The 24603-nt window shown below is 36.3% G+C and overlaps 7 protein-coding genes across 8 annotated transcripts; 3 read left to right on the plus strand and 4 right to left on the minus strand.

The window, feature by feature from the left end:
- Positions 1–617: 617 nt before the first annotated feature.
- Positions 618–2267, plus strand: LOC107433311 (1,4-dihydroxy-2-naphthoyl-CoA thioesterase 1). The gene is made up of 3 exons (XM_016044587.4): positions 618–1109; positions 1245–1436; positions 1928–2267. The coding sequence occupies exons 1-3, from the start codon at positions 945–947 to the stop codon at positions 2081–2083; spliced, it is 513 nt and encodes a 170-aa protein (XP_015900073.1). The 5' UTR covers positions 618–944; the 3' UTR covers positions 2084–2267.
- Positions 2268–5140: 2873 nt separating this feature from the next.
- Positions 5141–6697, plus strand: LOC125419446 (1,4-dihydroxy-2-naphthoyl-CoA thioesterase 1). The gene is made up of 3 exons (XM_048465447.2): positions 5141–5631; positions 5789–5980; positions 6428–6697. Exons 1-3 carry the CDS (start codon positions 5476–5478, stop codon positions 6587–6589), a joined length of 510 nt encoding a protein of 169 aa, XP_048321404.1. The 5' UTR covers positions 5141–5475; the 3' UTR covers positions 6590–6697.
- Positions 6698–6722: 25 nt separating this feature from the next.
- Positions 6723–8108, minus strand: LOC107433310 (uncharacterized). Its single transcript, XM_016044585.4, has 4 exons — positions 7616–8108; positions 7450–7500; positions 7163–7296; positions 6723–7065 (listed from the first exon to the last, which is right to left on the minus strand). The coding sequence occupies exons 1-4, from the start codon at positions 7931–7933 to the stop codon at positions 7017–7019; spliced, it is 552 nt and encodes a 183-aa protein (XP_015900071.1). The 5' UTR covers positions 7934–8108; the 3' UTR covers positions 6723–7016.
- A 214-nt stretch (positions 8109–8322) lies between these two features.
- LOC107433316 (guanosine deaminase) lies at positions 8323–10415 on the plus strand. The gene is made up of 5 exons (XM_016044592.4): positions 8323–8819; positions 9082–9141; positions 9458–9648; positions 9763–9867; positions 9967–10415. The coding sequence occupies exons 1-5, from the start codon at positions 8798–8800 to the stop codon at positions 10153–10155; spliced, it is 567 nt and encodes a 188-aa protein (XP_015900078.1). The 5' UTR covers positions 8323–8797; the 3' UTR covers positions 10156–10415.
- LOC107433313 (aspartic proteinase) lies at positions 10363–14579 on the minus strand. Of its 2 annotated transcripts, XM_016044589.4 has the most exons (14): positions 14206–14572; positions 13525–13908; positions 13379–13439; positions 13154–13248; positions 12944–13056; positions 12583–12751; positions 12451–12490; positions 11996–12060; positions 11764–11877; positions 11603–11667; positions 11304–11460; positions 11082–11201; positions 10808–10896; positions 10363–10707 (listed from the first exon to the last, which is right to left on the minus strand). In XM_016044589.4, exons 1-14 carry the CDS (start codon positions 14230–14232, stop codon positions 10623–10625), a joined length of 1584 nt encoding a protein of 527 aa, XP_015900075.1. In that variant the 5' UTR covers positions 14233–14572; the 3' UTR covers positions 10363–10622. The 2 variants fall into 2 exon arrangements, 1 of the variants encoding a protein (XP_015900075.1); XR_003053161.3 differs by lacking the exon at positions 10363–10707 and having other exon boundaries at positions 10868–10896; positions 11082–11217; positions 14206–14579.
- Positions 14580–15635: 1056 nt separating this feature from the next.
- Positions 15636–19346, minus strand: LOC107433314 (diacylglycerol O-acyltransferase 3). Its single transcript, XM_016044591.4, has 2 exons — positions 18750–19346; positions 15636–18003 (listed from the first exon to the last, which is right to left on the minus strand). The coding sequence occupies exons 1-2, from the start codon at positions 19185–19187 to the stop codon at positions 17284–17286; spliced, it is 1158 nt and encodes a 385-aa protein (XP_015900077.1). The 5' UTR covers positions 19188–19346; the 3' UTR covers positions 15636–17283.
- A 497-nt stretch (positions 19347–19843) lies between these two features.
- On the minus strand, positions 19844–23922 carry LOC107433312 (INCREASED PETAL GROWTH ANISOTROPY 1-like protein 1). Its single transcript, XM_016044588.4, has 7 exons — positions 22985–23922; positions 22259–22723; positions 22030–22161; positions 21033–21214; positions 20821–20932; positions 20504–20647; positions 19844–20349 (listed from the first exon to the last, which is right to left on the minus strand). Exons 1-7 carry the CDS (start codon positions 23624–23626, stop codon positions 20236–20238), a joined length of 1791 nt encoding a protein of 596 aa, XP_015900074.2. The 5' UTR covers positions 23627–23922; the 3' UTR covers positions 19844–20235.
- Between the last annotated feature and the right edge of the window lie 681 nt (positions 23923–24603).

The raw sequence follows: 24603 nt of genomic DNA on the forward strand, positions 1-24603 counted from the left end.
AAATATATGTTTATTTTGGTAATATAAAAAATAAATGTATTATAAAGATAGAGTGCAGTTTTTATTGTTAAGTTCAATGGAAAATACACTGTAGTAACTTACAATACAGCTTCAAATTAGGCCCGGAAAACATTTGGGCCACGTTTCTCCAACCTACCCTGCTAAATTATGCGAGACCCAACAAGTGCTTCAACGCAAGGCCTACTTGAAAGTAACATATATATATATATATATATATATATATATATATATATATATATATATATATATTTTTTTTTTTAATATTCACTTTTAGGAATATTATATATATATATATATATATATGTAAATTCGATTTAAAATTCCACAGTTATTGGTCAAAATTTGGTATGGAACTTTAATCCATTTATAGTATGGTGTGAAATATTTATATTTTCATTCTTAGATATGTGATGGAAAAGATTTAATACAATATTGATAAACCGTTGGAAATGATTAGTAGTTAACCCTAAAAAGGAATAAAAGAAATTACGTAAAATGGTCTGTTACGATGGAGATCGAATAAATAAATAAATAAATGGTATTAAAAAATGAAAGCATCTTCCACTTAAATATATTAAAATTAAAAGGTAGGGAGGGTGGTTTTGTTTGTAAGCAGGGAAAATTGTAGGAGAAAAAAATCAAAGCCAGATCTATCACTTCTCTCTCTGTCTGTCTCTCAAAACTAAAATGAAAAGGCCAAGAAGAGAAACCACCTAATATTTGTTGTCCAATCAAGTTGTGACATGTGAGACACCCACCACCATTTCTTCGTCTTCCTTCCTGCATTCTATCCAGCTCAACATCAACAACTAATCCAACAAACCCAGGCACGCCATTATTGCCTTGGCAGCCCGAAACCCAATACACAAATATTAATCACCCAACAAAATCATAAAACCTTTTTTTTGTCGTAATATTTTCACATGGAGCACAACCAACAGTCTTCTTTTTCATCTTCATCATCATCGCCAACATCGTCCAAGACCGAGGCTTTGGATACTCCGCTCCAGATCACTGGCTTCCAGATTGAAGAATTATCAGCTCACAGAATCAGCGGCCGCCTCCATGTTACCGAAAAGTGCTGTCAGGTCCATCTCTCTCTTTCTCTCTTTCCCAATACCTATCTTTTTTTGGTTAATTTCTCTTGGATTAATTGTAAATAAAATTAACGTAGATATATATTATCGTTATGTGAATTGTGAATTGCGGATCCACAAAAGCAGCCATTCAAGGTGTTACATGGTGGAGTATCGGCACTGATATCAGAGGCTCTGGCGAGCATCGGAGCTCACATGGCCTCTGGTTATCAAAGGGTTGCTGGAATTCACCTTAGCATCAACCATTTGAAGAGCGCCAAGTTGGGTGATCTTGTCCTTGCTGAAGCTTCCCCCATCACTGTTGGCAAAACCATTCAGGTTGTAACTTTCCTTTCTTTTCTTTGTTTTCCTTCATCATCATCATCATCATCATTTGTCATCAACAAAATATAAGTAGTTGCAGATGAGAGAGAGAGGGAGTGTTAGAATTGCCATTGCATTCATTAGCAATCCCACCCTTGTCCATTTGGCCTATCGGACTAGACATCCTTTCCCGGATCATGCGCTCCTGTTCCTAGGAGTCCTTCCCCCATTCAGAATCCCACACATTTCTGAACCGGTTTTAATTGCGGTAAAGAAAAGTCATGTATCTGCCATCACTGGGGTAAACGAAAAGTCAAGGCTGAAAAAGCAGCTGTTATAATTTAACAATATTAGACTGACTGATTTCTGTGATCAGGCATTCCGACCCACCACCTCTTGTGGTGATAGTTAGTAGTTAGAACAAAAAGTACGGTACAATTTAGGGTTGGGTTGGTAGCTAATTATTCATTACTGAATGTGGATTAATATGGGGAAATTGTAAGCAGGTTTGGGAGGTACGACTATGGAAGACTGATCCCTCAAACTCCAACAGCAAATCTTTGGTATCATCATCCAGAGTTACCCTGGTATGCAACATGCCAGTGCCAGACTATGCGAAAGATGCTGGTGAAGTTCTCAAGAAGTATGCGTCAAAACTATGAGTCTCCAACTTAGGACCATAATTGTAAGGTTTTCAAATCTCCTTATACAGGAATATCTTTTTTTGTAACAAAAACTTTGAGCAACTCTGGTGGTGTCTCATAAACATGTTCACTGTCAGTTACCGATATTCTTACTCAATCCCAATCCCATCATATCTAAGCTTAAATAATCAGATACATTTTAGATGCTTCTCTTCTCATATCAACTCATAGAACCAGCAAATATCAACTCATACAACAAGCAATCTTTCAGTTTATGCATAAATATATATATATATATATATATATGTATAATATAATAGCAAATGCCAATGATCACTTCTGTTACTTGTACACTAAAATACAAATTCTGGTTATCTATAAGAAACTAAGAAAAATTATCTGCTTTTAAAATTTTGGCTTCTTAATAGTACTAGTGCTTCTGCTTTTTGTTTGCATAGCGACTTGCAGAGATCTTCTCCCTAAGAAACCAAGAAACCATTACAAAGCATATATGTACGTATATATATTTATACATAAGCAGCTACAAATTAAGTTGAGAATTAAACTAATTCCTGCTTCAAAATTAGTAATATTAGATTTGCCTGAGAGTAGCAAACTGTTGGGTCAATTGGTGAATGTCGAGACCAGAAAGTATGAGAGAAAGCAAGGTTCCGGGTACCCCCTTGGAGATTGTATTGGACATTTGGTTTGCTGAAGCTTCCAATCTTCTAAAAGCTCTATTATTTATTATTTTTTATTTTTATCAATCATCATTAAGACCCATAAACACAGAGACAGAGAGAGTGATATTTCATATCTATGCAATAAAAGTCAGGACGTGACTTTTTCAGGGTATTTAGAAGATAACAGAGAATGTGAAGAAGTGGACTTTACGTTCATAGTGGGAATGGAAATCACAGCAATGGAGATGAGCGCAGTAAAAGCCTGCATTTCCATTGTCAAAATAAAACATGATTATGAGGATATTTAGCAAAGCCAATTAATGGAGCAAACCAGATACACAAGGATTAAGGATTTTGTTATGTATCTATGTACATATATATACATGTATAAATGTAAATATAGTAACCATGGAGAGGGGCAAATTTTCAAATACTCCCGGAGGACGAAGCCACTCATGACTACTGCTATTCATTGTTTGACACGTGACCAAGTCAGAAAATGGCTTCTCTTCTCCGTTTTCGATGTTTTATGTTTTCTTTGTCCTCCGTTTTGATATAGATGTATCCTACCTTCAATAAGCATTCTGAGGCTGGGTTTGAGGTTGGGAAAAGAATAGAGAGAAGAGGGAAAGGATGATCTTGGAAGTCCACCCATTTGGCAGCTGTGCAAGAGGTTGGAGAAAGGTTGAGCAAGAGAGATCTTTCAAACAGCAGAATAAGATGAGCCTCTGCATTTGATGCGGAAGCTGCCACCATTGTTATTCGTTGCTTGGCCTTTATAAGGGGCTTTACAAAGTTTGGATTTTGAAATGGGTAAAGGAAACACTTAATTTGCTTTCAATGGTTTAAAGGTTTTCTTTTGGTATATAATTAGATATGCAAAAAAAAAAAATGTGGAATAATCTTCGAAATTTTTGTTTACCGAAGTGTTGATGATGATTCTTTTTGGTGCAAAAAGTTAGGGAAGCTCAGTAATTTTTGGTGATATGGCTCTTTGTAACGGGTCAAATCAGCACAACAAACTTAATCATTTTCTTTTCTTTTTCTTTATATTTCCCCTGGCAGAAAAGGGCCAAAAAAGAAAATAAAAAATTCAGATTTCCAGGGAAAATTAAAAAAAGGCAAAATCTTAATAAACTCCGATCAAAGATTCTCTGGTGCAGAGTTAGTTCTACACTTTTTATACTATATGGCATCATAAAAAACTTAAATGCCCTTACACTACAAGTATTTTTTTGTTTGTTTCATGATGATTAATATGTACTTTTTTTTTTTTTGAGTGATAAACATGTAAGAAAACAAAAAAGACAAATTAAAATCGTTTTTATGTGAATACTTATCTTTAATTTTTCTATTTATTTTTACTCTATGGTTTTCAATTTATTTTTCAATGTATTTGTCTATTTTAGAAGGGGAAAAAACAAGTTTGTTTATTCTGTTTTTTTTTTTTTTGTGGTTATTTCAATGGTTAAAAATAGAAATTTAAACAAACAAATTATAAATCTTTTTTTAAAGGTAATATTCGCAACCAAAAATAAAAATAAAAATACACCAGTAGAAATATTAAATAAATAATTGACTGAATTATATATGAAGTTTTTTTTTTAAAAAAATCAGAGAATTTTATTAGAGAAATTTGGTAAACTTATTAGGAAGGAAATTTGAGCTAACGATGCGGTTGTTCAAATTTGATCGGTTTCTAGTGTTTTATCTAGTTTTAATTTGTACATAGAGTTTGGGAAAGATATGAAAAAATCTGAAAATAAAATAAAAGAAAATGGATAAGTTATGAGAAAATATATAAAAAAAAGAAGAAGAAAAAGAACCAGAGCGAGAAAGAGAGATCCAGACAACAGCTGGAAAGATGAGTCCATGAAAATCTCATTATTGTTTCTCAAACATATATATATATATATATATATTTTTTTTTTTTTTTCAAAATCAAACATCAATTTTAGAAATCCACTCCAAATTTTTTTATGCCTTCCCACATAACAGATTTTTCTTTATCTGCATGTATGCTATAAGAATCTCATATCTCTTTATGTTTCTCCAGTGAGTCTTGGACCCAACAAATTTCTCTCTTTTAATTTTAACTTTTAGCTAACTTTTTTTTTGCCCCTCATGTAAAGTTCGATTTAAAATTCTACAGTTATATATTTTTTTTTGGTGAAATAAAATTCCACAGTTATTTAGTTAAAATTGGGTAAGAATGATTAGTATTTAAGACAAATTCTTAAAAGAATAACAGAAATTACGTAAAATAATCTGTGATAGAGGTGAGAGAATAAATAAAAAAATAGGTATTTAAAAATGGAAGCATCATCCACTTAAACAAATAGTAAAAGTTACGGAGGTTGGTTTTGTTTGTAAGCGTGGAAAATTATAGGAGAAAAAACAAAGCTAGAAGACCTCTCTCTCTCTCTCTCTCTCTCTGTGTAGGTCTCCCAAAAAGTAGAAGGTGAAGAAGAGAAACCACCTAATATTGTAGTCCAATCAAGTTGTGACATATCAGATATGATATGACGTAGCCCTGTGGCCACCCACCACCATTTGGTCGTCTTCCTCCATCTACCTCATCATCTAATTCTAATCCAACACCCAGTCACCCACCCAAAGACCCCATCCAATTGTTCTACACTAACACTACGCCATTATTACCTTAGTAGCTCAAAATAACCAAACCAAACCGAAATCATAAGTCTTTTTTGTCATTAATATTCTCACATGGATCACAAGCAACACTCTTCTTCATCATCATCATCAACATCGTCCAAGACCAAAGATTTGGATGCTGCGCTCCATAACACGGGCTTCCAGATTGAAGAAGTATCAGCTCACAGACTCAGCGGCCGTCTCCATGTTACCGAAAAGTGCTGTCAGGTCCATCTCACTCTTTCTATCTTTCTTAATACATATCTTTTTTTTTTTTTTCCCTGTTAATTTCTCTTGGATTGATTTTAACTAATACTAACATATATATATATATATATATTATTATATGAATTGTGAATTGCGAATTGTGGATCAAGAAAAGCAGCCATTCAAGGTGTTACATGGTGGAGTATCGGCACTGATATCAGAGTCCCTGGCAAGCATCGGAGCTCATATGGCCTCTGGTTATCAAAGGGTTGCTGGAATTCACCTCAGCATCAACCATTTGAAGAGCGCTAGGCTTGGTGATATCGTCCTTGCTGAAGCTTCCCCAATCACTGTTGGCAAAACCATTCAGGTTGTAACTTTCCTTTTCCTTCATCATCATTTATCATCAACAAGTAAAGTAGTTGCAGTTAGAATTACAATTGCATTCATTGTATCTGGTCCAAAGTAATTCTGGAAATGATCTACCAGCAAAGCCCCCCACCCCACCAGAATAAGAAGCAAATTTAGGAACGGTGTTTTAATTGGGGTAAAGAAAAGTCATCTCTCTCTCTCTCTCTCTCTCTCTCTCTATAATTGGGGTAGAGGAAATGTCAACGCTGAAAAAGTAGCTTTATCCTCCAACAATATTAGACTGACTTATTTCTGGGATCAGCCTTTCCTACCTACCGGCTCTTTTGGTGGTAGACTAGTAGTTAATACTGAAAACAAGTATAATAAAATTTAGGGCTTGGGTGAGTAGCTAAATTAATCATTAAGGTATGTGGAATAATATGGGGAAATTGTAACTTGTAAGCAGGTTTGGGAGGTACGACTATGGAAGATTGATCCCTCAAACTCAAAATCAAACAGCAAATCCTTGGTATCATCATCCAGAGTTACCCTTTTATGCAATATGCCGGTGCCAGAGCATGCAAAAGATGCTGGTGAAGTTCTCAAGAAGCATGCAGCAAAACTATGAGTCTGCAGATTAGGACAATAATTGAAAGATTTATAAATCTCCTCATACAGGAATATCTTCCTCCTTTTTTTTTTTTTTTTTTTTTTTTTTTTTTTTTTTTGTAACAAACACTATGAGCAACTCTGATTGTGTATCATAAACATGTTGAGTGTTAGTTACCGATATTCTTACTCAATCCCATCAATTTTAAAGCTTAAAAGATAAATACATTTTACATGCTTTTCATATCGGCTCATAAAGAAGCAATCTTCCAGTTTATGTATACATACATATACATATACATATATATATATATAGATGTATAGTAGCAAATGCCAATGATTCCTTCGTACTTGTACATTAAAATACAAATTCTGGTTAGTTATTAACTTATAAGAAACTAGGAAATTAGCTCCTCCCAAATGAAGTTTTGGCTTCTTACTTAGTACTAGTGCTTCTGCTTTTTGTTTGCATAGCGCCTTGCAGAAATCTTCTCCCTTTAAGAAAACCAAGAAACCAAACACAAAGCATATATATATAATAAGTTGAGAATTAAACTAATTCCCGCTTCAAAATTAGTAACATTGCATTTACCTGAGAATTGCAAGCTGTTGGGTCAATTCGTGAATGTCGAGGCCAGAAAGTTTGAGAGAAAACAAGGTTCCGGGTACCTCCTGGGAGACTATATCGGACAGTTGGTTTGCTGAAGCTTCCAATCTTCTAAAAGCCTTTTATAAGTCATCATTAACACCCACCACAGAGACAGAGAAAACAGAGAGTGATGTTTCGTATTTGTGCAATAAAAGCATGGGACTTTTTCAGGGTATATAGAAGATAATAAAGAATATTAGGAAAAAAAGGAAAAAAGGAGTGGACTTTACGTTCATAGTGGGAATGGAAATCACAGCAAGGGAGATGAGCGCAATAAAAGCCTGCATTTCCATTGTCAAATAAATAAATAAATAAAACATGATGGTGAGGATATTTAGGAAAGCAAATTAGATACTTATAAGGATTATTTTTATGTATAAATGTAAATATAGTAACCGTGGAGAGGACAAAGAGAAGAGAAACGAGGCCCAGTTCAGGAGTTGCTCTAATGGGCGGAGTGGAAACGAGAACAGAAACAGCAACAGAGTAAGATGATGATGATGATGATGAACAAGAAGAAGAAGACAGCGTAGTCGTTGAGGTATTTGAGTTCGGAAGCTGCAACGACGTCGTCTTAGGCGTAAGTGGTGGAATATTAGAGGGCTGAGCTGTCGTTAGGAGGCGGCCGTTGAGTCCTGCAGCTACAGCACCACAGCACGTTGCCGTTTTGGCTGCTGCAATTACCGGGAGCCTATGCCACCACGGCGGCTGCATATCTATTGAAATCAAATCAAATCAAATCAATTACCACGACGCCGTTTGAGCATTCAATTTCTATGTCACCATACACAAACACCAATTCCGGTAATAATATCGGAATATAATTACGTTTCCAATTATATGTATATATATATATATATACACACACATTTATTTATTATGGTAGTATTTGATATAAGATAAAATTTGTGAAGGTGGATATGAATTGCCTAGCTGGCTCTGTTTTGTGGTATCAAGATTTGGAAATTATATTTTTAATTTTTTTTTTTCAGGAGTAGGAAAAAAAAAAAAAAAAAAAAACACATGTGGTCGTAGATTTGGCGGGAATAAGGTGATGGTGATCTATCTACATTATCTATGATGCATGCGTATGGGTGGTTTTGTCGGATTTATTCATAGATTTCCATTTTTATTTACACAGATTGGATAACTCACATGAGTAAGGCAGGCCAATTTTTTGTTTTTTAATATTTTCTTTGGGGAAAAAAAAAAAAAAAAAAAGAGTCAATATTCAATAAAGGAGGAAGAGGAGGAGAAGAAGCAGAACCCCACAAGCAACTTCCTTTTTGTCTCTTTTTTAATTCTTCCACCTTACCATGCATATAATGGGCTGTTTCTCATCCTCCGTGTAGAGATCAAATATTAAAGATTCCTTTTTTTTTTTTTGGGACATTATTTTTTTTTTTGTGATCCAATTTAAATTCGGATTGGACATTATTTTTTTTTGTGATCCAATTTAAATTCGGATTCTTGTTGTCGTTGTTTTCCAAAAGGAGGATCCCTTCCCTGGTTTGATTTGATAGTGATATATTAGTTGAAGTTGGTCCAATCTTATTGGAGGTCACCAAACACATTGACATGGCCATGGAGGAAGCTAAAGGTAAAAGCCTCTCTCTGTCTTTATAACAATCTATATGTCTTTCTCTGCTCTCGCTTTTTATTCGTTTCTGGGTACTTTCGTGTTTGGTACTGTGATTTTTCTGGTTTTTTGTTATCCCCTCTTTCCCACGTATGGGATCTCTTCTCTTTGTACAAGGCGCTTCATAATAATGGCATTCTCTTGTTGGTTACAGCTTTTGAATTGAGTTTTTAGAGTACATAATAATCTAGTTTCATACCCTTTGCCTGTTTTATGATCTTAGTGATGGAAACCAAGGATGGAACTGTTTCTGTTGCTTCTGCATTTGCTGGTCATCAAGAAGGTAATGGCACTTAAACTGATCTGCCTTCTTCTTCTCTGTTTTTGCTGGAGAAGAATAGAAGGAATGCCTATATATTTTTCAACTTTTAACTTTCTCGTGTATTTCTGGGGATGGTTGGCTATAGCTATCAATAATATCAAACGTTTTAGGAACAGCACACAGAATAAATTCAAATGTTTTTGTATCCCACTGACAAACCAGAAAAATAAGAGTTTGATTCATACAATTGCATGGTCTTTGATTATTAATCATGTTAGCATACTTTGTTGATATTAGTTTAGTCATCATTTTGGTTTGTTGTTACTGGTCATCCCAGTTGTACAGGATAGAGACCATAAATTCTTAAGCAAGGCAGTTCAAGAAGCGTATAAAGGTGTAGAGTGTGGAGATGGAGGGCCTTTTGGTGCAGTTGTTGTACGTGATGATGAAGTGGTTGTAAGTTGTCACAACATGGTTTTGAATAACACAGATCCAACTGCCCATGCTGAGGTCACAGCAATAAGAGAGGTTAGGGACCCACAGAAAAGTACAAAGTCTATTGTTCATAGAATATAATAACATCAGCTGAATTGTTATTTGAAGAATTTGCATTTGAACTAATGATGATTTTGTGTTTACCAGGCATGCAAGAAACTGAAACAGATTGAGCTTTCAGATTGTGAAATATATGCATCTTGTGAGCCTTGCCCTATGTGCTTTGGTGCTATCCACCTTTCAAGAATTAAGGTTGGACTAGTCTTGCTCTTTCTTCATGTTTCTTTGCCTGTCATTTGTGGTTTAGTGCATAACAGCTATAACATGGTATGAATTCGTTATGCTGAACAGAGGTTGGTTTATGGAGCAAAGGCTGAAGCGGCCATTGCTATTGGTTTTGATGATTTTATTGCTGATGCATTGAGGGGTACTGGCTTCTATCAAAAAGCTCATTTGGAGATCAAAAGAGCAGATGGCAATGGGGCTATTATTGCAGAACAGGTCTTCGAGAAGACAAAGGAAAAGTTCCAAATGTATTGATTTCAGTTTAATCTGTCACTGTCTGTTATGCTCGAATGCTGGCTTCATCATTTTTTTCCAATAAATCGCTTAATAATATATAGTATACTGTTGCAAGCTTGAAATACATCTTTCTTTGACCTTTTCAGTAAAGATTTAGTCTTTTTTCATTATACTCTTGTTCAAAAGCTTGAATGCTAAATCTGTTCAAAATCACAGCGAACCATCTATAAAAGTTGTTTGCAAGCAAATTTGCTTGCCTTATTATTCATATATCAAAATACTTCTACAAAATGCTCTAACACATCTTATTCATACCCACATTTATTTCTACACAAGGCCCTGTGTATACTGTTAGGTGAAAAGGACCTAATAAAACATTTAGCCCACTATCATATTTTTACACCCCACTGGAATATTGGCTTTCTAGTTTCTATTAACCTGAACGATTTACAGACAAAAAACAACGTGGAGATCTAAAAGGATTACTATGCAGCATTTGCAAATCCTACCCTGAGATTGCCATAATCAAACACTGTGTGATATGCTCCCAAGAACAAATCTCCAAGAACCCTGCATTTCACATGCTTAGGTTGCCACTTATAAATCTTATGCAAAGATCACCCTTAATCATCATATAAATGCAGTAAATCATATATTTGTAATAACTTACCAAAGAGGACCTTGTGGAGGAGGTACATCCAAAGCAACAAACCCACTGAGGCAGACAGTGGAACAGCCTTCTTCGATTCTAAGTATATACTGAAAATTTAAAGGGAAAAAAAAATCAAATTGTTCTTAAGATTTTACACAAAACCAAAAACTTCTTATTCTCATCAGCCTACACAACTTTGAGTCGATCATTTTGCAAAATACACCAGTATTTTTTATCATGTTGGCATGAATGTAAAGAAGGTAAAAGAACATAATGATAATAAAAACCATACCTGATCTGGAGATAGGGGGAAGGATTTGTTCCCTAACATGAACGTGACATTCGGCAAGGCCGCAATCCTATCACAGTTGATAAACGATTTTCCAAAGGGATTTGGGAGCCTCTCACACACCTTTAACACAGTGAAACTTAAAAAAAGGATGAGGAAAAAGAAAAAAGAATTTTTAGTCAATGCAGATTCATCATTAATATCACATAACAAAAAAGGACTCACCTCATCTGCGAATTTGAATACTTTATCCCTTGCTTTTTGTTGTTTAAGCTGTACTTGAAACCAGAGGACAAGCATCTCACAGAAAGTACACAAAGGACTTTCACCAACTGGCGACCCCTTCCGAGTTTCATTTTGAACCACTGTTTCAATATGATTACTGCAAAGTCCAAGTTTGCTCTTAAATTATTAAGAAGTTATATTACAGTCAAGCCAGCATTGCACCCCCACCAACCCAAAAGAGAAGAACATAAAAGGAAAATGAAATAGAAGAAGAAAATAAGAAAGAAAAGCAATATAACCTCACATGATGAGATCCATTAATCAAACAGAGTCCAAGATCTACACAGACTACTTCAGGCCGTACCTGCAAGAATTAGAAATGAATTCTAATACATTTCATCATTACTATAAGTAATTATAGAGAGTGTTCAAAGGAAAAGTTAAGAGGATATATACAAACCCCTGATATTAAATAATCCCATATCATATTTCCATAGTTTGAAACAACATTTTTACATTCCAAGCTTACAAATCCTTCTGCTCCAATGGCATGGTTGATTTGAGCCACAATAGCCTGAAAACAACAGCTAGTCAAAGATGTAATAATGTTTTATTTGAGAAAGAAAGAGTAGATAAAATAAAATAAAACAACAATAAAATTGAAGCTTCAAGTATAAGCCTTTGATTCATACAGTTGGACCGGCAAGAAAGGATGTTCCTGAGTCCACGATGGCAGCACAACCAGTCTCACACAAGCCTGAAAATTTTATGCTTAGCGATATTGTCACGGTTTGCATATGAAAAATGAAACTCAAGAATTGCCTATTATTATTATGAGAGTTCGGAAACTATCAAAAAACTAACTGAGGTAAATGGAAATCCACCTACCATTAAGATTTCTCTTTAATCTTTTTGCAGTTTAGGAATGATGTTTTAGGATGGAATTTTTGGCTTATGTAGTTCAGAAAATATGCACATTAAACATATATTGCAAGCAAGGATACTTTAGATGGATTTGTAAACTTGTAATACTTTTGCAATTGGCTTTATCTCAACATGGACATGATTTCATCGATTAATATTATTTAAAAAAGCAAGCATACAAAAGAAAGTTGAAGCAGTGTAGGAAATGAAAATAAGATGTCACCTGTAGAAATATCTTCAATACTAATATCTCCCACTTCAATCTGTACAGATGAAAATAAGTAAATTAAATGTCAACTCATTTACCAAGAAGAAGATTCTAAAAGGGAACAACGAAAGTTTCACAGTAAAACACCTGCCAGTAACCCGATCGAGTGATCGGGAGGTACGTGTGGTCTCCCCTAAAGTGCCTCCAGTCAATACCTCCAAACACAATTTCACCCCCCACCTTTGCCTTTGGGTCCCGGTTCAGCCAGAAAGAGATAATTTGCTGGGCCATATGACCTTGCTCCACCATATTATACCTGTACCAAAAAGCTTGTCTACATGGTTTAAGATATCAAAAGAGTAAAAAGGAAAAGAACACAGAATAAACGTCTTTTGTTAACCCTCCTCTAACAAGGAGGAAGATCAGTAATTGAAACAATATACTTCACAAGTAAACAAGCATAACGTTGTTGAGTAACAATATGTAGTTATTTGTAAGAACACTATACCATACTGGCGTGGCTTGGCCAATAGCAATATCCTGAAATCCAAGTCCAAGAATCCCATCAAACTTCGTAGCTAAGAATGTCAAAAATCCTTGCCTTGTAATCTCAACAAATTCCTGAAGGACGGGAACAGATATAGCATCAATTCATTGGAAACCAACTATTTCCAAGGACTAAGCTTCATGCATGCCTAAAATTATATTGGAAACCCACTTGGTCTTTGATGACAACGTCCCCAATTTTGACATTATCAAGGCTGAAGAAGCCGGAAATATGTCCAGAACCATAAGGAATTTTGCAAGGTAGTCCTGAATCAGAACACAACAAAGGGTTTTCATTATTATTCATCAAAAAAAAAAAAAAATGGGAGGCCTCTGGCCTTCTAAAGATAATGAATGGGATATTTTACTTCCAAAGATAATGAATGGGAGATTTTACCTATCTTAGTGTATGTACGGGATAGTTTAGACCTGTACTTGGAGTGGAAATAGCAAGAAAGCTGCAAATAGGAGTTTATAATCATAAAACACTCTTAAGAGACTGGGGATTATTACAGAACACTTTATAGTCAATGAAGAATTTACAGAAAAAATGCATTTTGATGATGGGACCCAAAGATTGGAGCTTCCAGTATCAAAGACAACAGTCAAGGTTTGTGGGGGCGAGCCAATGCCAATCTCTCCAAAGTACTGGGTATCAAGGTAATTCTTTAAATATACAATTTCAGCGTGCGTAGTATACAAATTAATATTTTCATCTCTTAGACCTTGTGGTGGAGGATCAGAAACTTCCCCCCTGGCGATGCTTGCAGCATTTATTCTCTTAAGGTCTAATGGTCGCTTCTTTAGACCAATTCTTAGTAACCCATCATCACAGGATGTTGTAAAAGACAAAGAGCTTGACCATGCCCATATAAAGATTGCAAGCAGCAGCAGAAACTTAATCTCCATGGTTATTAAGTTCTCTCTCTGGTTTACATGGAAAAGAATAGTTTCAGGAGACTGTCTATGACAACCATAATATTATTAGACATATAATAGAAGAACTAGAAAACAATAATAGACTTTCCTACAACTATCAAACAAACTCATTTTCCTGAGATTTTAATATGTTTTGAACTCACAAAATGATTTGTTGTCTGCCTTACCTTATCAAAAGCGAAAAAGGGCCCAAAAAAAAGTATGGCTTTGACTAAAATGGCATTTGTGCAATCGGCAGAAAGCACTTTATGAAAAAGGGAAGCTTTTAGTATTAGATTTTCATACCTGAAATAACTTTTTAGGCAATAACATGGAGACGCAAAGAACATAGGAGGCAGAGGAAGTCCACAGATACCGTAGGAGGGAGTGACATGGCTTTTACGTGGTGAATTGTGTGGGATCAGTTTGCCACTCTTAAAAAGTTTTTTATGAGATCACGAGGGGCTGAGTATGCTATTATATTCGTTCTCTCAAGTAATTACTATTGCTTTGCAACTCTGTTTTACTTTCATTTGGGAAATGGGGGCGTTGTTATCGAACTAAGCTGCAGTTACACAGTAGATAGAGATATAAAAAAGTCAGATGGTCGAGTCAGGAAACCACCATGTAACTTCCTCTGGGGAGTACACGGATAAAAGGTTACAGATTGACACCTGTAATTCAAGGAAGACCCAAAGAAACTTATAATACTCCAACTTAAGATGAATGGGATGGGATCTAGAATATGCTCTCATAATCTCATTATCTTATCATTTATGGGCACCCAGACAAAAACTAACTATCAACATGCACCTCGTTTACTTCCAAGCTAAATCTAAATCTTTCTGACTAATACTATTTCCTTTTCTTTATTTCATTCCTTCTTTCTAAAATAAAAACCTGTCAGCTTAGTTTTAAATATTGTGATTGACATTGTCTTTGTCATATAGTTATCTGTTCATATACTTTATAGATAGTTAAACCTCAATCAATGCAATGGTTTTCACACCCTTTAATTACTCAAGCATTCCAAAAACCGAGGGTTTTGTCTTATAAAATGAAGCCCTTCACGTCTCTGGATTCTTTGCAACAATTAAACCTGCACTTCTCTCTATGACTCTTTAGGAATACGGATACTCTATGAAGCTTCCACATGTGTAGGTATTATAAAGATGGAAAGCTATGGGGTTTACATGCTATGAGAAAATGTTTCCTTGTATTGAAATTGCCAATGTGTAATTGAATAGTGTGTTTTTTTTTTTTTTCTTTTTTTCGGGGTGGGTAATGTGTATTTGAATAGTTAGATACTGTTATAAGACCATCCCCTTCTAGTTTACTATTTACATGAGGAAGGTCACTTCAATCACCATACGCTTTCATTACTATTGTTATTTAGACCCATACGCTAAAATAACGTCGACAGAGTAGAGAGGGTATTTATACATACGCACTCAACCATTAATTTTTAACTTAACTTGACGGATGCGAGGATTGTATTTTAATTTTAAGTTAAATGAGTCAACGTGTCCCACATGGTTGCAGACCCCATTAAAATAAAGGCTGCATTTATTTGCCCAACAATATCAGCTTCTTAAGGCAAGCCCGGTCCAAAGAGGAGCCTGGAAATAAGACTGGTGATGCCACCTACCCCCTCAATAATCCCAAATATAAAAATACCAACATGAAAAGTGAAAACCATTAGGATTTAGAATGAACCAAAAAGCAAGACACAGAAATGAATAATATAATTGCTATAAACTATTCTATTTACATTACTTATAAACTACTCAGCGGTTACAAAAAACTAATAATAATAATAAAAAAAAGGGGACTTTTGGACATCCCAACAACAGCATAAGACTTTCATGACATAAGACACCATATTTGCCCCCTTATTGGATCGACAAAGAGCCTAAGCCGTAGCTAAACTCAAATGTTTCCTCTCTTCCCCACATAAACCAGCCACAATACCATCCACATCTTCCAACCGAACCCCAATGCATAAAGGGTTAGCTACAGTCTTAATAGAGTCATCTACTCCTATCTGCTTTTGAGTCTTCAAAACCCTCACATTTAGAATGAACCAAAAAGCAAGACACAGAAATGAATAATATAATTGCTATAAACTATTCTATTTACATTACTTATAAACTACTCAGCGGTTACAAAAAACTAATAATAATAATAAAAAAAAGGGGACTTTTGGACATCCCAACAACAGCATAAGACTTTCATGACATAAGACACCATATTTGCCCCCTTATTGGATCGACAAAGAGCCTAAGCCGTAGCTAAACTCAAATGTTTCCTCTCTTCCCCACATAAACCAGCCACAATACCATCCACATCTTCCAACCGAACCCCAATGCATAAAGGGTTAGCTACAGTCTTAATAGAGTCATCTACTCCTATCTGCTTTTGAGTCTTCAAAACCCTCACATTTAGAATGAACCAAAAAGCAAGACACAGAAATGAATAATATAATTGCTATAAACTATTCTATTTACATTACTTATAAACTACTCAGCGGTTACAAAAAACTAATAATAATAATAAAAAAAAGGGGACTTTTGGACATCCCAACAACAGCATAAGACTTTCATGACATAAGACACCATATTTGCCCCCTTATTGGATCGACAAAGAGCCTAAGCCGTAGCTAAACTCAAATGTTTCCTCTCTTCCCCACATAAACCAGCCACAATACCATCCACATCTTCCAACCGAACCCCAATGCATAAAGGGTTAGCTACAGTCTTAATAGAGTCATCTACTCCTATCTGCTTTTGAGTCTTCAAAACCCTCACATTTAGAATGAACCAAAAAGCAAGACACAGAAATGAATAATATAATTGCTATAAACTATTCTATTTACATTACTTATAAACTACTCAGCGGTTACAAAAAACTAATAATAATAATAAAAAAAAGGGGACTTTTGGACATCCCAACAACAGCATAAGACTTTCATGACATAAGACACCATATTTGCCCCCTTATTGGATCGACAAAGAGCCTAAGCCGTAGCTAAACTCAAATGTTTCCTCTCTTCCCCACATAAACCAGCCACAATACCATCCACATCTTCCAACCGAACCCCAATGCATAAAGGGTTAGCTACAGTCTTAATAGAGTCATCTACTCCTATCTGCTTTTGAGTCTTCAAAACCCTCACATTTAGAATGAACCAAAAAGCAAGACACAGAAATGAATAATATAATTGCTATAAACTATTCTATTTACATTACTTATAAACTACTCAGCGGTTACAAAAAACTAATAATAATAATAAAAAAAAGGGGACTTTTGGACATCCCAACAACAGCATAAGACTTTCATGACATAAGACACCATATTTGCCCCCTTATTGGATCGACAAAGAGCCTAAGCCGTAGCTAAACTCAAATGTTTCCTCTCTTCCCCACATAAACCAGCCACAATACCATCCACATCTTCCAACCGAACCCCAATGCATAAAGGGTTAGCTACAGTCTTAATAGAGTCATCTACTCCTATCTGCTTTTGAGTCTTCAAAACCCTCACATTGGGACCATCTCTGCATTTTCCCATGCATTTACACCCTACAACAGCACCTTCCACTCCCATCACCCTCTCAAATTCTCCCAACAATGCTGCAGCTCCTGATTTCTTGCACTTGTTACCCATGCAGACTTCAATCCTTGTGGCGGACACTCCTCTAAGTGTGATACTTCCATCAACATGGCCAATGCTACAAGGGCCATAATCGGTGCTACTTTTAGTGCAGCATAAACCATGTTCCTCAGTTGCATTCCCTTGGCAAGTGGAGGCCAAGCTCGGGAGGGGCAATGTTGCTAGTTGTTGAGAAAGTGGCTGCAAGTCATCTACTTTTGGTTGGATGTGGGCTTCAGTTCTCAGGCCGCTCATATCAACTACCTCCCCACATTCACTATCACTTGATTCAGATGATGATGATGAGGATTCGGACGATGAGGATTCTTGATCAAGCATGTTTTGCATCCGTTCAGCTTTTTGCTTGGCCTTCTCTTCTTTCCTGCTCCTCTTCATTTCCTTCTCCTCTTCTCTTAGTTGTTCAAGTTGTTTTAGCAATATATCTGAAGCTTCCTGAACACAGAGCAAACCATACATTTTAATAATATGAATTTCAAGAACTTTCAACAGCTAAATTTATGATAATCTGATTTAAAGACATAGCTACACATGCATAAATCATTTGTTTTCCATAACATTATAGTCCAAAATTTAAAACATAGACAAAAACACAAGCCTTTTGCTCTTTCCTCGTAACCAGCAATTTCATAATAACAAAACGGGAAAAACAAGCATAAAACCAGCAATTTTATTTTTCATAACGTCATAATCCAAAATTTAAAACATACACATGAACACAAGCCTTTTGCTCTTTCCTCGTAACCAGCAATTTCATAATAACAAAAGAGGAAAAACAAGCATAAAACCAGCAATTTCATTTTTCATAACGTCATAGTCCAAAATTTAAGACATAGACAAGAACACAGGCCTTTTCCTCTTTTCCTCATAACCAGCAATTTCATATTAACAGAACAGGAAAAACGAGCTCATCACACATATGACAAGTCGGTTTAAATTATCAAGAGATTCAATTAAAGAGAAAGAAGATCAAAATTCAAGCACTGAAATACTAGGCAAAGTTCTAAACTTCAACATGATACGAACCCATAAATCCAGTAACTACTAAAAGATGAAGATGAAATCAGAAGGCTTGAAAGCATAGAATCCAATTGAATGTCGAAGCAGAGAAGTTTATAAATACGCAAAATAAATGAAGAAATTTAGGAAAACAATTTCCAAATGGGAAGAATAGTTCATACCGGAGTCAGCTTGTTTCCAATATCTGCGGCTAAACCCTCCTGAAGATCATCCAAACCAAAACCCAACTCAGAAAGCTTGGACAAGCTGTTCGCAAACCCCCTTAGCAATTTCAACTTCTTCTTGGTCGGCAGCGCTCCCAAAACTAAAACCTTATCCTTCTTCTTCTCCTTCTTCTTCGTCTTCTCACCACAGATGGGACCGACATAATACTGAATGTGGGCGTTATCGGAAAACCCAGAATCCAGGGCGGTGGGAAACCTCTTAGGTGGTCGGAAAGAAACTCCAGAATTCCCATGACCCAGAAGCCTAAGCTCGCCGAAAGGCCGAGAGCGGGGAGCGACCGATACGCCGGAAAATGGCATAGAAGGTTGGTGGGTATCAATTCCAGCGCCGGAGAAGGACGGAACCTGCCGGGAAACAACACCTGAAACTTCCATCGCTCTGCAGATTTCGACGCCAAGACTTCAACCGCGTTTTGTTTGCGCGGAGCGGAAACAAATTGCTGACGAATTAATCGATGGGTGTGTCCCCCTCTGTCTTTCACTTGAGAAAAGAGGATTATTGTTTATCATACTTTCCGGGCAAGTTCGGAATTAGGAAGGGCCAAGGAATTATTAAACTGTTTTGCCACGTGGGCGGCTTCGGTTGGAGTTCAATGACTTGATCCTACGTGGACTCTGCTCTTTGCAGACAACCTCAAGGCTCGTGACCGTTTTCCGTTGCCACGCTTTTTCCACCCCCACGACATACGAATTCTGTCGATATCCACCGTCCGATGTAATTGGACGGCTTAGATCTACGGTAAGTGGTGCCATGTCGGATTCCAAATCAGCAACCTATTTTCTGACTCTTTGTTGTGTTCTTCCACATCATCGCTCTTTCTTTTATGGGTTGGGTCTCCAGTCCTCGCTCACTCACTTGCATTAGGCCCAAGCCCAAATCCTTTCCAATAAACCATTACCATCTCCCGCAATTCTTCTAAATTCTAATTTCTAAATTTTAATCGTATTTACTACTCTAATTTTCTGTCTCCTCCTCTACTTCACCACGGCTCCCACACCACCACCCCCAAAAATAAAAAAAATAAAAAAAATAAAAAGAAGGAAGGATCTCCTGTATATTAGATGGATTAGCTACATTACAAATAAGGATATATATTGTTACAGACCAAAAAAAAAAAAAAAAAAAAAAAAGTGTACAAATATAATTACATAACAAAACATTGTTCTCCCTGCAAAATGGAAACTGGAAATACAGACGATTTATCAATAAGTGAACATTTTAGAACTAAGAGCTTTGGACATTTAGGGCATGCTAGTAGTTCACCAAAAGATTAGCCACTATATCCATCTTCTTCCCTTTTTCAAGAAGCATTTGCCAGGTAGCAAAATTGCTTGACCTTGATCTCTTTCAAAGCCAACATTCTCCAAATTTGTGCTTGCAGTTGGTTGTTGTTAGAAGATGCTCTATGGGAACTTGTTATTGTTATGAGGATGGTATGCCAGCCAGTAACTCCCGGGAGCCTCCCAATTGTCCAGGAAACCGTTGTCTTATCTCTTCAAAGGCGCATAATGTTTCTGAATCGAGACCTCCAGCAAACTGCATTATGCATGCCAGAAAATTGAATGTCAAAGGGTTTCCATGGCATGCAGAGAGCATACAAACTCTTGTGGATTTATACACAATACTCATCTTTATGAAAGAGCTTTAAAAGAACGAACAGTTTTTGGTTTGTCGAATGTTTGATTTTTACCTGGTGAGCTCTATATGCAAATTTTACTCCTTGCAGCAGAAGAGATTCTTGACTGTATTCTCTGTCTGAATTCTGAATGGATTCAATCTCTAATGTCACTCTCTTCATGTACATTTTGGCCAGATTCATGGAAGCCTGCTTTATCTGTACAAATAATTTTTCAATACACATCTCTTACAATAGACTCTTACTTGAAAACTATACAAACAGATGTGAAACATTTCATTTTGTAAAGAAAAGAATATATAAATCACAACTAAATTAACAAATTTCTAGAGCTTCCATTATAAGTTCAAGTGCTAGTTAAAAGTGCATACCTCACTCACAATTCCTGAATCAAGCATCCATTCAGTTGGAATTCTGCATTCTTGATAAGAACACAGAACTGAGTTTCTCAGTTTAATCAACCTCTGTATGCTTCGCTCCGACCTTGCATAAGGAATTATTGAAAGAGGCAAAGCATAAAGCTCCAAGCAAAGAATCATGACATGCTTATAAGTTCATCAAACAAATAAAGCATTGGTCTTACTTGTCAAGTAAGCTGCCCATCTTCTTCAAGGCAGCTGCACATGGAATGTCCATGTCATCCTTGAAGGAAGAAATCTCTTTTTCCAACAACTTAAGCTCACGATATTCAATGGCCGCCTCTCGCAAGGCATCAGCTTTCCGCTCAGGCCACTTAAAATGCTTTAAAACAGCCCGTTCATCTGCCTGTGAAAGATACAAAAGTAAATATAAGATAAAAAAAACTTAATTATGGGCAAAAACAATATACTATGCAATCACCCAATCTACCAAAATGCATGCCTCATCTTTTATAAACATTGACCATTAATTCTTCAATGTTAATCCAGCTACTGATATATTTTCTCTGAATGTGAATAAATTTTAGACTTATGTAGCTTAACTGAAACAAGATAGTACAGCCTTCCTGTGCAAGTAACCTTAGATTATCAGTAGATTGGATTGAGATAATAAATTACTCAGGTAATCCAACTAAAAATAGGAAAATATTTCACCTAAAGTAAAACTCAAATTGAATCCAATTGCAAGAAATCCTTTGTAGAGGGAGAAAAGAGTGACAAGATGGCTGTCTTCTCCTCCTGTTCCTCCCTTCAACAGGAGGACAAGACCCCTTTTTATTGCAAGAGAAAACCTTCACCGGGCATCATGTTGCTTTAAATTTTTTTAGAAAATGTATGTGAATTAATATGCCAGCAACCTGAATGATAATAACATATATACAGGGGAAAGCAGAATTATGGTGAGATCCTATCACTTCAAATAGGTTGTGAGTCGGAAAAAGCCTAAGGACCACAAAAAAATTAAGATTCAATTTGTTATAGGTTGATTATCTGTCCTCTAACTAATAACAAGTCTTATTGTCAGAATTGCAAGTAAAAGCCAAGACTTTTACTGTTTTGATGGTCCAACAATATAGCTTAAAGGAGATATGCCTTTACTTTTTTGATTTCCAAAGGAAAAAAAATCAAAATGAACGGAGAGAATAGGGGAGAGAAAGGTACCAATAATGAGAGTTCCCCATCAAGCCAATCTACAAATTTAACAACGTCTTCTATATCCGTATAAGCTGCAGCCAGCACCTTCTCAATGAGGCCATGGATGAACTGTCCTTTGGTTTCAATGTCAGATTTGATCTGGCCAAGATTATCAAATGATGATAGTTTTAAACTTCAAGACACATTATGAAGAAACATATGACACAATTCAATGTGGGGAATATCAGACCCTTACAGCTAACAAATGAGCAGAGCGATTTTGGATTTCTCCAACTATGCTATTATGTGCACTAACAGCAGCTGGCTTATGATAATGGTTTCTTGATCCTGTGGAATCTTTGTTTCCCTCTTGCTTCGTCAATGAGTGATAGAATTGTACAAGTGTAGGAGCCTTGAGGTTGGTAGTTGGTCTAGCTGAGGACTGCAGTGGAGGCGGGGGTGGTGGGGGAAGAGGCGGCAGACGAGATGGTAAGGCTTGGTCCTTCCTGTCTAAGTTAGTGTCTTTGGAACTTCTATCACCTGCTGGTGGTGGTGTTGGTGGTGGTGGTGGTGGTGATGGTGGCAGGGAAGGGGAGGGCCTTTTGATATTGTTTGCTCCATTGATTGCCTCATGTTTAACTACGGAGCGGTCTAGTCTATTGGCAATGAGTTTCTGAATGTCTTTAAATTTAGGAGTCTGGTCGTCTCCAATTGATTCCCTCTACATTATCATTGAAACAGGAAATAAGTTTCTGGTTGCCTCTCTAAACATTAGTCATTGAAACAGGGAATAAGCTAAGACAATCAGAACCAAATTTCTCAAAAAGACAGCTTCTTTTTCTCATTTCTCCTTTTTTTTTCCCTTGTCCAAAACTAACATTTTTTTTTAAAAAAAAAAAATTTTAACATCCAAAAAAAAGACAGCACAAACTTGCTGATCAAAAAGGCAAAATTATAATTTGATAAAAATTCAAGTCCTTACCGGGTCACGGCTGCTAAGAGCTTGTACCTTTGCTTCAGCAGCGGCAAGATCCCGAGTGAGCTTATCGTTGTGCGATTGAAGCTCCAAATTGAAGGCTCGAGCTTTGTCCAACTCTGCCTTCAAGCTGAGCATTTCAGACTCCAAATTCCGAATAAAACTCTGGCTCATCTCAAGCTTCTCCTGCAACTCCTGCTCCGAATTGCTCTTCTTCTTGTTGCTGATGCGATGTAATTGTGAAGGGGGGTCATGCTCAATTTTCTTAGGAGTGGTGGGATCCATCACAGACGCTGACCGTTGGTGGCGACGTGGCCGAGCAAATTGCTCCACAGCAACTGGATGCCGCCTCACAACAGCTTTAGATTCCTCAAGTTCCCGACGACCAAGACCACCACCCTTTTGAGATCCCGAAGGAGGCAAAGGTGCTTCTTCTGATTGCTCTGCAGATTTGGGCTGCTTGCTCCCTCCGAGTGGCCTCCGAACCTTAATGGAATTATGGTTGTGGTTCACATCTGCGGATAATAACGATTTTGCTCTTGAATTTGATGGTTTTGGTGGAGTTGGCGAGTCCTTGAGTTTTGAAGACGATGCTTTTAAGCGAGATGGAGTGGTTGCCTGCTGCGACATGTCTCTTGTTTGTTGCATCCGAAAGTCTCCACTTTCAAGCCCCCATACAACTTTAACTTGCTCTTCTTCACACTGCCACAATAACCCCACTATAAGAGCTTTTTTTTTCTTTTTCTTTTTATTCAACTTCTTCCTTTCAAAATTCTTGCACACATAACCAAAACAAGCTTACAAAATCTTTGCCTTCTATCAATCTATTGATAACAGGTAAAGCAATTAGCAAAGCAACCCCAAACGGACAACATAGTACAAAGTACGCATCTGTGTTGTCTATTTATATTATTATATATTATTCTTTTTGTTTTTAAATTTTAGTTTAAGGAAATACCTATTTTCAGTCTTTGGACACTCAAAAAAAAAAAAAAAAAAGACTAGAAAATGATTTTGAGGTTCGGTTCAGTGTGGTTTTTAACTTTTTTTAGTGTATTTGTTATGGGCCTCTTCCTTGCTTAGCCATTTAATTTATATCAGTAGTGCCACGTATAGAATTCCGTACATATATCCTAATTCCTATTCCTACAGCTTCATTTCAATTACCACAAATATTTAATCTTGAAAGAATGAAAGAAAGAAAGGAACGGCCCAATTATTCATGAAAAAGAAAGACACCCTTTATTATTTCCTGACGTTATTTCTTGATAATGACCCTGTGCTGTGCGTAAAGGATGATTTAACAAGTTATCATTAATTTAATCTTTAAAAAACCTCTCCCCAAAGCAGGATTTTTGCGCTTTTCTTTCTTCTCAGGTTTTTTTCTTTTATTTCTTTCCCCCCACCCCCCCATTGCATTTAACAAGTGAAAATCAATTCTGCACTTAAATGTGTGTTGCTGGACATGTTTTTAGCAACATTCTATACAACTATATATATATATATATGATATATCCAAAAATAAAAATGTCGTTTTGTCGTCATAGTCAGGTGGCTATTATAATAGCCATGAGATACAGAAAGAGAAATAGTGATCAGAGATGGATACTGACAAGCAGGCATTT

The sequence above is a fragment of the Ziziphus jujuba genome, chromosome 11 (genome assembly GCF_031755915.1).
Source record: "Ziziphus jujuba cultivar Dongzao chromosome 11, ASM3175591v1".
NCBI classification, from domain to species: Eukaryota; Viridiplantae; Streptophyta; class Magnoliopsida; order Rosales; family Rhamnaceae; genus Ziziphus; species Ziziphus jujuba.